This window comes from Purpureocillium takamizusanense, chromosome 1 (assembly GCF_022605165.1).
Source record: "Purpureocillium takamizusanense chromosome 1, complete sequence".
Taxonomy (NCBI): Eukaryota; Fungi; Ascomycota; class Sordariomycetes; order Hypocreales; family Ophiocordycipitaceae; genus Purpureocillium; species Purpureocillium takamizusanense.
This window is the reverse complement of record NC_063068.1, coordinates 3,252,386-3,265,642: the sequence shown is the minus strand read 5'-3', so window position 1 is coordinate 3,265,642 and position 13,257 is coordinate 3,252,386. Positions and strand designations below refer to the sequence as shown.

The window sequence follows — 13,257 nt, the reverse complement described above, 5'->3', positions numbered from 1 at the left end:
GAGGCCGTCGTCCAGCGTCCAGCGTCCAGCGTCCATTATCTAAGTACATCGCTGGACCAAGAACGAAGTAGTACAGGCTCATAACCATCCCCGCCTCACAGGTGGTTGACCATCCTCTCCTTCATCACAGCCTCCAAATCCCGTCGACAGCTCCCGCAGTGGCCCTTTCTCCACTCCTCGAGAGCCTCCTTCTTGCCCTTGTCCAGCGAGCCCAGAACCTTCTGCGTCGATGACCCGTCCCGTGCCGCCTTGTCCGCGCCCCTGGGTCTGCCCTTCTCGAGCAGCGAGTCCAAGCCGTCACACAAAGACTTCTCGTTGATGAGCCAATTCTCCCACTCAGATTGCAGCATCTCTCTCTCGATGCTGTTGACCACGCGCATCGCCACCAGCAGGTCGTGTCGGTACGACCCGAGCCTCTGCCGCGTCCGCCGCAGCCGGCGCGCCGTCGCACGGCTCGACGACGACGTCAACGCCGCGCCTGCGTCCTCCCAGGGCGCGTCCATGGCCGTCGCGTCAAGGAGCTCCTTGTACGTCTCAAAGCACGTGCTGTTGGCCGGGAACGTCGGCTCGTTGCCCGCCGCCCCCGAAGCCCGGTCCAGGTCCGCAAAGTATATTGCTCTGCTCATCATGGGATTTGGCGCGACACCCATTGTCCGCATGAACCTCGCCGCGCTCCTCTCCTTCCACCACGTCGAAGACTCCGTCGACGTCAGCAGCACGTTGACCAGCGCGCTCAACCCCAGCAGCAAGAGAATGACCCGTTGCGCCGAGATGACCCCAAACAGCTTCTTCAGCGCCGCGAATGCCCACATGATGAGTGACGAGACGGCGCTCTCCGCAAATGACCTGACGGTCTCGAGAAGCATTGCCGTCAGCGTGCGCGGCGAGATGGCCTGCTTCTTGGTAGAGTCCGTCGCGGCCGGCGAAAACAGCACCACCTGAGTCTGCTGGCCGACATGGCCGTACACCTGGATGGCTCGGTTGGTGCGGCTTCGCGGGCCGAGCTTGCGAACCTGGTCTGTCGCCAGCTCGGCCAGCTCCTCGGCGTCGTTGGCCGCGTCGTGCAGCGCCTGACGCTCCACCAGGTTCTTGGACAGCGCGGGCGCCTTGGACCAGTCGATCCCGACGAAGATTGCGAGCTTGCACTTCGACTTGGCCACATGCGTAATGACAATCTTGGTCACCACCTTGAAGCTTCGCGAATGTGGTAGATGCCAGGCCGTCTTGGTGTGCGTAACCACGTACGTGACGTGATCGCTGTAGACGTCAATCGTCTGGCAATCATCCACGTCTTCCGACTTGGACCGCCCAAGCATGTCCACGTAGTCGACCTTGAAGTGAAAGTCCCGGCGCATGCGTCCCTGGTCGACGAGCACCCACGGGCCTTGCGCAATCTGCTGCGCCCTGCGCTCAAAGTACAACTTCGGAAAGACAAAGCTCTTGTCTCCAAAGAGCACGTGGAAACACGCCTTGGCGCTGATCTCAAAGTGACGGTCGGCAGCCATTTCCGCCATGCCCTCTGGCTCGTACTCGACGGGCTGCGAAGGAAGATGCAGCTTTTGCGAAAGTCTGAGGCGAGGCTTGGACGTACCCACGTGCGCGTGGTGCCCGAGCTGGTGGTAGCCGTGGTGGTGGTGATGCTGATGGCCGTGGTGACGCCCCACGGGTCTGCCAAACGACGTCCCGTCGTCTATGGGCGTCGTCGAGGACACTTCTTCCCAGCTGTCGGCGCTCGGACTCGGCTTGTCAAACTCGTCCCTGTCGACGTTGACGAGTGCCGAGATGAGGCCTTCTGTGTTCAGGGGTTCTTCCGCCTGCAAGTTGTCGATGAGGAAGTTGAGCCGCGTATGCAGCAGATTGAGGTCGTCCAAGAACACCTTGAGCGTTATCCGAGTGTAGCCCGTCTCGTTGGTGTCCTGGCCAAGGTGCAGGAAAATGAAGTCGCAGTCCTTCCCGGCGGCCGTCGTGACCTCGGTGATGATGTCCAAGTGTATGCTGTACGCCGTTACAAGCCCCATTTGCTGGCTATAAAAGTACATGTTGTCTGGCGTGACAAAGATTCTGCCCTCGCCTGACAGGGTCTCGTTGGGAGAGTCCCGCTCCATGGAGCTTGTCCACGCGGCTCGGAAGACGAGCACCAGCCTCTCTCCGGGAGGTGCGTCCGGGAAGAGAAGTCGGAATTGCGCATTCTGTGCTCTCAGCTCCGGCGGATAGTTTCGGGGGAAGGGTCTGTCGGCCTGCTCCTCCGCGGCCTTGCCTAGAGACGTCTGTGAACTTTCGGGCACCACGACGCCGATGGGATCGTCGTCGTCCAGCCGCGGCAGGACTGGCTGCTCCGGAGCGTTCATCGTTGCCCACACGTTGCTGCCCCAGAAATTGGCCACGATTGAGGTCGGGAGCTTGCGGCTGCTGGTAATGGAGCCGCGCTCTCCGGCCACGACCACGGCCGTCCGGCTAAGGTGCGTCATCGTGGGCGGCCTCGCAAGCGTGGGCGGAGCGAGTGAGCCCGGCACGTTGTCAAGGGTAAGCATGAATCCACTACTTGATTGCTTGGAAGAGGCGCTTGTCAAGCTAGGATGAACGGGCAAGAGGTTGTGGCTGGCCGATATGAGGCTCGCGATGCCGCCGCCCGGATTTGCTGGTGTCGCAGGGCCGGGTTCGACACCTGCGCCGAACGTGGTCTTGCGATGAAGGTCAAGTTTCTGTATGATTCTCGCGGCATGCTCGCGGCCGCTCTCGCCCTCCTCTCTCGTCGCCAGATCCTTCCCTAGTGCAGTGAACGAACGCCGATTGAGGGTGCTATTAGCATCCATGCTTTGTCTCGAACCCTCCTGACCACCGGGAACCCCGAGTGTCGCAGAGCGCTCAAAGCCAGGCCCAGCCTCGTCAGGCACCCCGACGGGGTTGTCAATGGCCTTGGCCGAGAATTCGGGGGCGCTCGGGGGCGTTATGGAGAACGCGGGGTCGACAGAGCTAGACAGAGGGTTGGAGTCGCGCGTCATGCTCGCCTCGAAGGCCTTCTTCTTGGTGACCTCGAACACCTCCATCCACTCCATGAGCTCCCTCTGCGTCTCCGCCTGCAGCATCATGGTTTGGTTCTTCGTCTTGACCTCGAAGCAGAAGCGCCTGTCCTCGCCCACGGCCGGCTTGGCGTTGCACAGCAAGACGCCAATCTCGTCGCCCTGCAGAACGCCTTGCGGCCCGGGCGTGAGCCAGCCAAAGACGCCTTCGCGGCAATAGTACCACCTGCGGACCCAGCTGTAGCGCACAGGCTTGCCGGTGATGATGCGCAGGAAGAGCCAGCCTTGCTTTTCCGATATGACGGCGGTCTGGTCCTTGACGCGCATGTTCACGGGCCCCCGAGAACCCAGGTAGGGCACCGTGGATGTGCTGTAGTCGTCCAGTTCGCGCGAGGGCTTGAACTCTTCAAAGGTGGTCTCGCCGAGCTCCCTTCTCGCATTCTGCAGCTCCCGCTTGAAGACGCCCTCGGACAGCTCCATCTCCTTGGACCAGCCACGGACCCGGTCCATCTCCCGTCCCCAGCGCGTCGCGTTGGAGGCGGCATCAGTTGATCGCTTCATCTCCTTCCACATCTCGTTGCAGACCTTGACGAGGAGCTTGTCCAGGGTGAAGCGCAGCTGAGGCGCCAGCTGGCAGTAGTCCATGGAGGCCTGGATGTAGACCTTGCGGTTTTCGTAAACGGAGAAGGCGTCCTCCCGGAGAGAGGAAGGCTCCTTTGTCTTGGACTGGCCGACATAGCGCGCCAGGGTCGCATCATAGGCCCTCTGTGTGGTCTCGAGTATGCGCCGAATCTCCTTGAAGTTGCGCAAGTCGCCGCCGAGGAACGCACGGATTGGCTCGATGACGAGGCCGTCCATCTTCTTCATGGTGCTCAGGGTTTGCATCCAGCACTCCCGCTGGCCGTCGCCGACGCGTTTCAGGGCGAGGAAGGCATAGTCGTTCTCGATGATGCCGTCGGCGGCGGACGGCATCGTCTTGGCCAGGAAGGTGTTGATCGACTCCTCCAGCGCCAGGATGTCGTGGACCAACCGCGACGTCGAGGAGACGTATCCGTTGAGCCATTTCTCGAGGGCGTCGATCTGCTCGGCAAAGTGCGCGGCGGAGGCGCGGAACGTGGGCGAGTCGAGCGCGGCCTCGTTGAGGCCAACGGGGATGCCGCGGTCCATCGGCTGCTGCGCGATGACCTGGGCGCCGGCTGCCTTAGACATGGTTGCGGGGCCGAAACGACGTTTCTGCCGGCATTTGGGCTTGCGGGATCGACGAGTTGTGAGGCGTTGCTGGATGAAAGGCGAGCGATGAGGCCGGTCGTTGGTTGTTCCAAGGTCGCTGTACCACCGGAATTGGCGGTTGAGGAAGAAGCAAGCTGACGTAGTACCTCAAGGTAGCTCTACCTTAACTTAGTTGCGCGTCGTAGCGGCTGGAGCGACCTAGACGTGGTAGTAGCTTCATGCTTTGGGGCGGGTTCCATCGCATGGTTTACAGTGGGTGTAGCTTGCTCATCGCCCCACGTGGCTGCCGCTGCTACTTTCGTTAGCCTCAAACGTGCACTGACACGTCGAGTGGTACCTACAGTGGGTTGTAACAACGACGGTGCCCCGTCGCTAACAGCTATACGTACTTCGTACAGGCTGAGGTGCGGTCAATATAACTGCCAGTGCCTGTGCAGAGCCCAGGGTTGTTCCTCACAAACCCGAGTCTCTCCCCCTCTCACATGCAACGATGGAATACGCGTGCACGCACTTCAATTTCTCGAGATACTTTCCGAACTACGTAGTGCGCGTATCGACCTGCAAATCAAACGTGTCCATATGGGGATGCAGCAGGCCGTGTCAGTGGCCAGCAGATGCCGCTCGTCGCCTTGGAGCCAGCAGTCCGTCCACAACCGATGCTCAGTGCATCCTTCACTGTCCATGTACAACCCATGTGCAAGGAACGATGCCACGTCCCCTTTGCATGCCCGCTTTCACACTCTCTCTCATCGTACGAGCAGGGGACCTCGTGGAACTCCTCCTAAAAGCGTGTGAATGGCAACCTGGGTAGTGGGCCATACAGTCAGCTCTTTCCAACACCCCCGTTACGACGACCAGCGTCAAGGCCCTCAACAAGGCAAAGGGGAAAACAAAAGAGGAAAGAAGAAAAACTCACCACTTCCCCTTCATGGTGATGACGGCCCAGGCCGCGCCCGTCTCGTCCACCTCCTTCTCCACGTCCGTCTTGAAGCACACGCCGCTCATGATGCCGTCGCCAAACTTCTCGTTGAGCACCGCCTTGTACGCGTAGCCGTAGTTCTGCACCACCTCGTACAGGCGGTAGATGAGCGGCTCCGTCGGCGGCATCTGCACCGACGTCCCGCGGTTCGGGAACCCCAGCATCTGCGCCGCCAGGGGCTCGCGCGGCACCCCCAGCAGCTCGCTCAGCTTGTCCACGTCCTCGGCCGACGCCGTTGTCTGCCCGTAGAAGAGCGCCGCGCACGCCACCTCGCTGCGCCCGAGCGCCTGCGCGATCTCGGCAAACGTGAGGCCCTTGTTTGTCTTGCCCTCGAACAGCAGGCTGCTGAAGGGTGGGAGGCGACTCTCCAGGGCCGCCTGCGTTGGTTGGGAGGGGAACATGTCATGTCAGCGCCTCTCCGTTGGCGCGCGCCTGGAGAGGAGGTAAAGAAGACTCACATCAACAGAAGCCAAGCGTTGCTCTACCATCTTGAATTTGTTGTCTTGAAATGCCTCGTCTAGTAAGAGATGTTTTCAGGAAGTGCAAGAGATGCCACGGAGTCGGAAGCCACCGAGCAGATAACAGGAGATAGCTCGGCATGTCTCAACCCCGCACATATCAGCATCAGACATGTACAATACTACGTACTAACTCACTAGTCTTGATTGCTTGCTCTTTCGTCTCTTACGTCACATTGGCATGTGTGTGTGTGTGTGTGTGTGGACCGCATGAATGCACAAGAACTCGACAAGTCTTCAAACGAGTGACTACTGACAATCTCCCGACTGCCCAATACCGCTGACCAACTACTCTGCCTACTTACAATTTAGGAGAGCTCTAGAGCGACACCGGTCAGGTCCCCGTGCCCTGCCGACGCCCTCTCGAGCATGAGCGAGACAGTACCCAAACCCAGAGAGTCTGAATAGGCCCCTGCTAGTTCCGAGTTCGGGACCAGTCTCCGTCGAGCCAGGGAAGGGGTCTCTAGGTGGCATCTATCGCCTACAGAGCTCATCAGTAGCCGCTCGCGGTGGGAAAGGAGCACGAAAGTCATACCTCCGTTTTCGCCTATCGTGAAGCTCAAGTGGCCGTCATCATTGAGCGAAGTGGGCTTGGACGTGACGCCTCATGGCCCTTGGTGCGGGACTCGGCCGCCTCGGTCCTTCGCTTCAAGCGCTTCTCGGCGAAGGACATGGGCGCGGCTTCCGCCGACCCCGCCGAGTCGCGCCGCTCGCCTTCTTCGTCGTGCACGGACGGTTGGACTTGAGCAGGTCCCTCGTTGTCCACGAGGGAATCCGCTGGTCAATCTGCTCGCGGTCGTTAGCATGGCCGCTTCCATCAGGCATTTCAAAGGTCGGCCGTAGGCTCACCGTCGTAGTAGTCATCATCGTCATCCAGGTCAGCCAACTGCTCAAAGTTGACCTTGTAGCGGAGGATGCCTCCGATGCCGCCAAAGCCCTTGACAAACTGGTTGCCTTCGGTGGAGCGGTCGGAAACAAACTCGAGGGCGGTACCAAAGTCCTTGTAGTGTTCCGCGATCCACTCGAGGAACGATTCCTGAGAGACAATGTCCATCTCCTGGCCCGTGTGCTTGTCCTGGAACTGGTCCCGGTTCTGCTCCTGCTGCTTGGTGGTGTGCAGAACAATTTCAGTGCCCTCGCTGTCCTTGAGGGTCCAGCGTGTGATTTCAAGGTTCTCGAACACAATAAGCGTCTCGACGGCGCCGAGCTCCAGCGCCTTGAGGGTGTCTTCAATGCCGTAGCAGACCTTGCCCGTGTCCTGGCTAATCTCTTCGAAGTACTTGCCAATGAGCTTCTTCTCCTGGATGAACTTGACGTTACCAAGCGTCTCCGAGGACAACTCGATGGCTTGGTTGAAGCCGTTCTCGCCACCGTACGACACGTCCACGACCTTGATAACCTTGGACTGCAGGCGGTTGTCGAACATGTCGGAGGCGTTGAGGTCATTCTTGAAGTCCGCGGAACCAGCAAGGATGATGCCGGCCACGTTGACCTTGTCGTTGGTGATGAAGTTCTGGACCGCCAGTTCGGCAACCTTTCGGACGTAATTGTGGCGCTTTTCCTCTCGAAGACGAGCGAAACGCAGAGCGGACTGACCACCACGGCCGTGCTTCTTGGGGAGGTCGACAGAGAACTTGTGGACAATGTCGCGAGTGTTGCCGCTGAGGGTTCCAAAAAGCGCGCCGTTACCATCCATGATGATGAAGCCAAACTTCTGGTCCGACTCGAGCAGCTCCGCAAGGGCCTCGGTGTGGAACTTGTTGTCGCACAGGTACAGCGACGTGTTGATGGGCTTGAACGGCTCGAAGTCGATGTTGACCTTTCGCTCCTTGCCTTCCTGGGTCAAGATTTCACCGCAGTAGATGACGAGGCCGTTGGGGGGCACCTTGTTGTAGAGCTTCAGGCGCTGCTGGGTCGAGGTAATGGCGGAAAGGACCGACTGTCGGTTGACGCGAGACTTGATGTTGGAGGCCGTACCCTGCGGGATTGAAATATTAACGCACCACCCAGCGTACAGAGCCCGGCGCAATCGCCACAACTTACATATTCTTCAGCCAACATCTTCGCCGCGCGCGACACCTGATCCTTGGGAGCTGCAGGGCCGAGGTCAGCGAGCGTCACAGGGGCGGCGGTCGGTGGTGGGGCAAAAATATGCGCGGGAGCCACGTACGGATAATGAGGGAAATCATGGACGTGCCATTTCCCCTGGCGGCCTCGAGGCGCTTGATGAGCTTCTTGACCTTCCAGATCTCAATCTACCGGCGGATGACGAGTTAGCGAGCCATTGCTTGGGCCAGAGGGCCGGCGAGCGGGCTGATGCGGTGCTGGGCTGTCGTGTCCCCGTTGGCGGGCGCGCGGGGCAGGTTTCCTGGGCGGGCGCGCGACGGGCACGAGCGAAAGGGACGAGGAGGGCGGCAATTTTTTGGGCAGCGGGCGGGCGGGCGTCACTTACGTTCCTCTCGGCCTCGTTCGCTTGAGCGTCGCTCATTTTGACGGCGGTTCGGCGGGGGAGGGCGGGGTCGTTGCGAGCAAAATATGCAGCTGCGTCCTCCGGTCGTCGAGGAGGAGGCGGTGTCGAATAAACGGACTGGCGTGAACGAAGGTGTGCGTTGTGTGCAGGAGAGAGTGGGAAGAGTAAGAAGAGTAGGAGGGAGGACGCGGGCGCGGTGACACACGATGGGCGGCGCTGTGGGTTGGTCTATCCAGGGCGGCGACCCGTGCTCAGAATTTTTTGAACCACCACTACCACCACCACCAGACCAAACCAGGCCTCCACTGTCCGTCCACCAGCCATGCCAGCCTCCATCCATGTTGGCACGGGCAGGTGGGCGGGCGCTCGAGGCGCTGTAAACATAGTGGCCTTGGGCTGCGCTGGCTGGATCCGTCGTCGATTGTCCAGGTGCGGGCGGCGAGAGCCCAAGGTGGAGCCCCATGACACAATCAATGCTCCAGCGTGGGAAACGAGGGCGAAGAGGCGCTGTAGCAGGGAGGCCACTGCGCCCTTCCCTGCCCGCTCCCCAGCCAGGCATCCAGGCCGCCCGTGACGACCCGCCCTTTGTTGGCGGACGAGCGCTGCCCGCGTCGAGTCGGGACAACATCGGGGGCCCCTGGTCGGCCTACCCATCCTGTACTACAGTACCCAGCTACAGCCGACAACTACCCGCAAAGTACAATGCACTAACATCGTCACTGTCTGCCCGTCGTCACCACCTCCCACTACCTCGTACTTCGCACGTACCTACCAGCGAACCTCACCGCCGGCAAAACGACGGCCGCATCCCGACGACCACACCATCCACGCCAAGCGCCCATTGACAGTCACGCCTCGACTGCCGTGACCCTTCCCTCCCGACAAAGGGCATTCACACGGGCCGCCGACGACTTGGGCCAGCAGCTGCTGCTGCAACAGCTCACCATGTCTTCATCCCTCCCCGCGGAGCTGGCCGCCACGGTCCAGGCTGGCCACATCCGGACCGACCCTGACCCCAGGCTCGACTTGGCCCCGTCTACCGCCGCCGAGAAGAGAGTGCCCGTCACTCTGGAGAGCTCCCGGTACAGTGACATGGGCGACGCGCTACCCGACATCGACGACGGCGTCGATGACGAGGACGAGGACGAGGACGAAGAGGACGAGATTCCCTACAGCGTTCTCCGCCCCGCCCCGCGGAAGCACAACCTCCCGCCCCTGCCCGACTTGCGCTTCGAGCAGAGCTATCTCCACAGCATAGCAAATGCCGACACCTGGTGGAAGGTGTCGTTGATTACGATGCGAGATCAGGTAAGGCGGTGCCCCTGTCTACCCATTAGACTTTCCCTGCCCTAAGCGCCGTGGCTCACGCCTCAAAAGGTCGTCATGCCCCTAGCTCAAGGCCTGATATACAACCTTCTCCTCTGTGGTTGGCAACATTGGAATCGCAACGCGAGGTTACACGGCAACACAGTGGGCGCCAGGGTGCGAAGGTGGTGGTACGGTGTCAATAAATGGGCAATACCAAATCAGAGGAGCAGATTCTCATAACCAGCCAACACCTGAAATGGTGTCGCGGGGTGCGTCTGTATTGCTTCTCTGTCATGTTACATAGGACGCCATCAACATGACCGCCGGCATGAATGTTGCCAGCGGCGCCATGTTGCAATATCCACGGGCAGTAAGGGCTCCATATACCCTTGCGATGGTCCAAAGCAGCCCTCCCCAGCCTCGGACGAGTTTACGCGTGCAAAGCCCCTGTGTCCCCCCAAAGTGACACCTCCAACGCGTTCTCGAAAGCGAGACCCTCTATACCGTACCGTACGCCATCGTCCTGAGACCCAACTCCAAAGCCATCATCAGTACCATTACATTTACTCCCGACCAGAAAGATAAACGACCGGTGGCGGCAACGGTTGTGCCTGGTGCTTCTCCGGGCTTCCACGAAATGCCAGCGAGGCCGCAGCCACCGGTCCGTTCGTAGGAGGGCGCTGTAGCTCAAAGGGCTGGTCCGAAGGCGGCGGGGTCGCATGCCTCTCAACTCCAGCGGGCAGAGGGGAGGAATCAGAGATCTCCTTCAATGACCCAGCCGCGACCGAGATCGAGTCTTGGATCGGCGACTCCTCCGTGTCGACGGCAGGCCCTCTCGGGGTGCTCACGTTACTCTTCCAGTCTTGAGCGTCGGGCGTTGGCAACATGGCAGTTGCCTGGCCCACCGGAGCCAGTGCAGTCCTCAGCTTTGGCGGTGTGACCGAGAGCTTCACCACTAAGCTCTGTGGATGGTCGTCCAGGTCATCTTCCACCATGGCCTCGTCATCGTCAAACTCGTCTTCGTCTTCCGATTCCTCGGGGACATGAGCATCCCCCTCGTCGTCGCCAAATTCGGCCTCGCTCTCCTCGTCATCCGTGCCGGCAGATGGCTGCTGCGAGTGGCCGTCATCCCAACCATTCATGCCGTTTTGGTGTGCCGCGGCGGAGCGTCTAGGCCGTCCCGACGGTCCCGCAGATGTGTCTCTGTCGACTTCTGACCCCTCGCCGTGCACGCTTCCGGGGGCGCTGGCACCAGCCACCATGTTCAGTCGCGGAGGAGCCCTGATCTGTCGCCCACTCGACGTGGTCACTGGTCCGGAGTCTGCAGGAGTGGTCGTGCCAGTGTTGCGTGCAGAGCGCCTATAGCCAGTGGAATCGGAATACATGTCCTCGTCGTCGGAGTAGGTGTACTTGATGCGCTTGCCACGTGTGCGGCCTTCGTATAGGGAGAAGCCAGGTTCGGGTCGCTTAAATTGCTCCTTGCGCATCTGTCGGTACTCCCTGCGCTTGCGTTTCTGTGCGCCGGTTAGCATCGTCCTAGTTGCTACCCCCGTGGGATAGCGGGAGAAATTCCGATGGAAAGCCCATACCTCTTCACCTGCCTCAAAGCGTGGGATGACTTGGAGGATCTTATGGCTCAGCTTCCTGGCCTTTGGACCACCATCCTTGGTATCGAGCTTTTCGGCCAACGCTTTCAAGTCGTCGATGCTGCCAGCGACGCTCCACCACGTGCGATTGGTACCGGCCGGATTGCTCTCACGGTAGACGCGAAAGTGGGTGTCATCCTGTCCTTCGACGAGGAAATAGCGGCGTTTGTCGCCGTCTGAGCCCCAGGGCTGCACAGCTCTTGGTTGATTCAGGTCATCCTCGTGACGGTTTTGCTTATACGACTGGTTGATCAGGCCCTTTAGGGTGTCGGACGACGCCATGGCCCAGAGTATCAGGGCTCGCAGTAGAGTGAGCTGAAAGAAATTTGCCATTAGCAAAGTCGCCATTTAAACGCGAGGGAATATGCGCCTACCCTTTCCGTTGGGATCATGGAGTTGAATGACGCGTTGCCCGACAGCGGGTTCTTGTCTTCCCAAGCCGCTGGCCACTGGTTTCGGTTGCCGGCAATCGCGTCTTCCAAAGCTCGCCCGTAGTGGCCTGGCCTGCACGGAGAAGAAACATTAGCCATGAGCCACATTCACGCTGTGCAGTGGCGTTTCGTACTTGACATCTTGCTTGCGATTCAGCAATAGGCCGAGGACCGCGCATAGAAAGTGCTCGACGCGATCACCGGGTATAGGCTCGACGATGTCGCGTTCGAGCTCTTGCGGTCCGAAGTGTGCGAGGGATTTCGGAAAGGCATCGCTGAATCGGTTTCGAAACATGACAATAAACTGCGGCAACAACGGTGCATCAGCAACTGTTACCCTTTTCATGACGCTGGTACGCGTGGTTTCGCGTCGCATTAAAGGGCGACGCGACAGGGCGCGCCCGACGCGGCGCAAGCGAATGAAGCCTGAGAGGGAGCGTAGTCCAACACGTACCGCAATGTCAGGATTGTCTGCGAGCACGTACTCGTGCGGCGGGGACGGGGACCGTTTGCGCGGTGGTGGCGACGCTTCCTTGGGGGGCTGGTCCGATAGCTTCGGGAAGAACTTTAGGATGCCAGCCTTGGAGCCTTTGGGCTTCACGGGGTCGGCGTCCATCTCGTCGTCCGAGGGCGCGGGCGACAGGGACGACAAGGAGGAGAGGTCGGACGAGTCATCATCAGCAGCGGCCGCCATGTTGGATTTGGTCGAGGTGGGAGGCAGTCGCGGTTGTGTGGAGAAGAGGAAGTTAAAGACGAGGCCAGGCCAGGCGAGGCAAGTCCCCCTCGACACGACACGACGCGGAAAGTGCATGCACTAGCCAACCCACGCCCGCCTCCCCTTGGGCTTGCGGAGAGCCGCAAATCAGAGCCGCCCCATTTGACGGCCAGCCAGCCCGAAGAAAGTCACAGACTCATTCATGGCCCTTTGACGGCTCCGCACTCAACATAACATGGCACGGCACGGCACGGCACGACACTGCACCTCCCTACATAACGTACCAAGCAAATAGTACCAAGAAGTAGTAGTATTGCACTACGTAGGTACGTAGGTAGTCCCCATCCCGCCTGCTTTCTACAATGGTTCCGGCTGCAGGTCTTTACACATTCGATGGTCGATGAATGGAGCCTGCTTGACCGCCGCCGCTTGCTTGCACTTTGTTCCTCGACGCCGGCGCGGGTGGTGGTGCCAGTCCAGTCGGTCAGTCAGACAGACAGACAGGGTTGGGGACAGGCAGCCTTTGTTTGCAACACGCCAGTCCCTCGCCCATTCCTGTCTCGTGGCCTCCGGCAGTGCTTCGGCTCCCGCGCCCCCGAGCAATTCTGCATTCGGCGTCCAGCATGGTGATCCGGCTCACGGTGAGCCTGCCGTCAATTATCAAGGTCTTGGAAGCCTTGAGTCGACAGCGTAGACAATCGCACTCTCGAAAATGCCTCGAACTGAGTAATGGCGGAACAGAAGCCTCGCCTTTGTTGAATACGAACAGCAACACGGTCGATGCTTGGATTACCTTGCCTGGGCGACGGGGGCTTCGAGGCGCAACAGTGGACAAATGTTTGTCCCGTAGCCAAACAAAGCGACTCCGAGGGGGGAGCTTCTGCAACACCGCGCATCTGCGGCCACCGCTTGGAGGTGAGGGGCAATGGCGGTCTTGGGG

At 60.1% G+C, this 13,257-nt stretch overlaps 5 protein-coding genes across 5 annotated transcripts; 1 reads left to right on the top strand and 4 right to left on the bottom strand.

The window, feature by feature from the left end:
* Window positions 1-50: 50 nt before the first annotated feature.
* Window positions 51-4,375, bottom strand: SIP3 (SNF1-interacting protein). The gene has a single exon (XM_047981922.1). It carries the CDS (start codon window positions 4,227-4,229, stop codon window positions 96-98), a length of 4,134 nt encoding a protein of 1,377 aa, XP_047837883.1. The 5' UTR covers window positions 4,230-4,375; the 3' UTR covers window positions 51-95.
* A 283-nt stretch (window positions 4,376-4,658) lies between these two features.
* On the bottom strand, window positions 4,659-5,822 carry cyn1 (Cyanase). The gene is made up of 2 exons (XM_047981921.1): window positions 5,688-5,822; window positions 4,659-5,606 (listed from the first exon to the last, which is right to left on the bottom strand). The coding sequence occupies exons 1-2, from the start codon at window positions 5,715-5,717 to the stop codon at window positions 5,163-5,165; spliced, it is 474 nt and encodes a 157-aa protein (XP_047837882.1). The 5' UTR covers window positions 5,718-5,822; the 3' UTR covers window positions 4,659-5,162.
* A 484-nt stretch (window positions 5,823-6,306) lies between these two features.
* Window positions 6,307-8,235, bottom strand: ERF1 (translation termination factor eRF1; the record flags this gene model as incomplete). Its single annotated transcript, XM_047981920.1, has 5 exons — window positions 6,307-6,524; window positions 6,597-7,725; window positions 7,791-7,840; window positions 7,918-8,002; window positions 8,200-8,235. The coding sequence occupies 5 exons, from the start codon at window positions 8,233-8,235 to the stop codon at window positions 6,307-6,309; spliced, it is 1,518 nt and encodes a 505-aa protein (XP_047837881.1).
* A 684-nt stretch (window positions 8,236-8,919) lies between these two features.
* Window positions 8,920-10,095, top strand: JDV02_001030 (uncharacterized protein). The gene is made up of 2 exons (XM_047981919.1): window positions 8,920-9,525; window positions 9,595-10,095. Exons 1-2 carry the CDS (start codon window positions 9,163-9,165, stop codon window positions 9,763-9,765), a joined length of 534 nt encoding a protein of 177 aa, XP_047837880.1. The 5' UTR covers window positions 8,920-9,162; the 3' UTR covers window positions 9,766-10,095.
* JDV02_001029 (uncharacterized protein) lies at window positions 9,771-12,337 on the bottom strand. Its single transcript, XM_047981918.1, has 5 exons — window positions 12,057-12,337; window positions 11,737-11,906; window positions 11,546-11,675; window positions 11,115-11,486; window positions 9,771-11,039 (listed from the first exon to the last, which is right to left on the bottom strand). The coding sequence occupies exons 1-5, from the start codon at window positions 12,294-12,296 to the stop codon at window positions 10,089-10,091; spliced, it is 1,863 nt and encodes a 620-aa protein (XP_047837879.1). The 5' UTR covers window positions 12,297-12,337; the 3' UTR covers window positions 9,771-10,088.
* Between the last annotated feature and the right edge of the window lie 920 nt (window positions 12,338-13,257).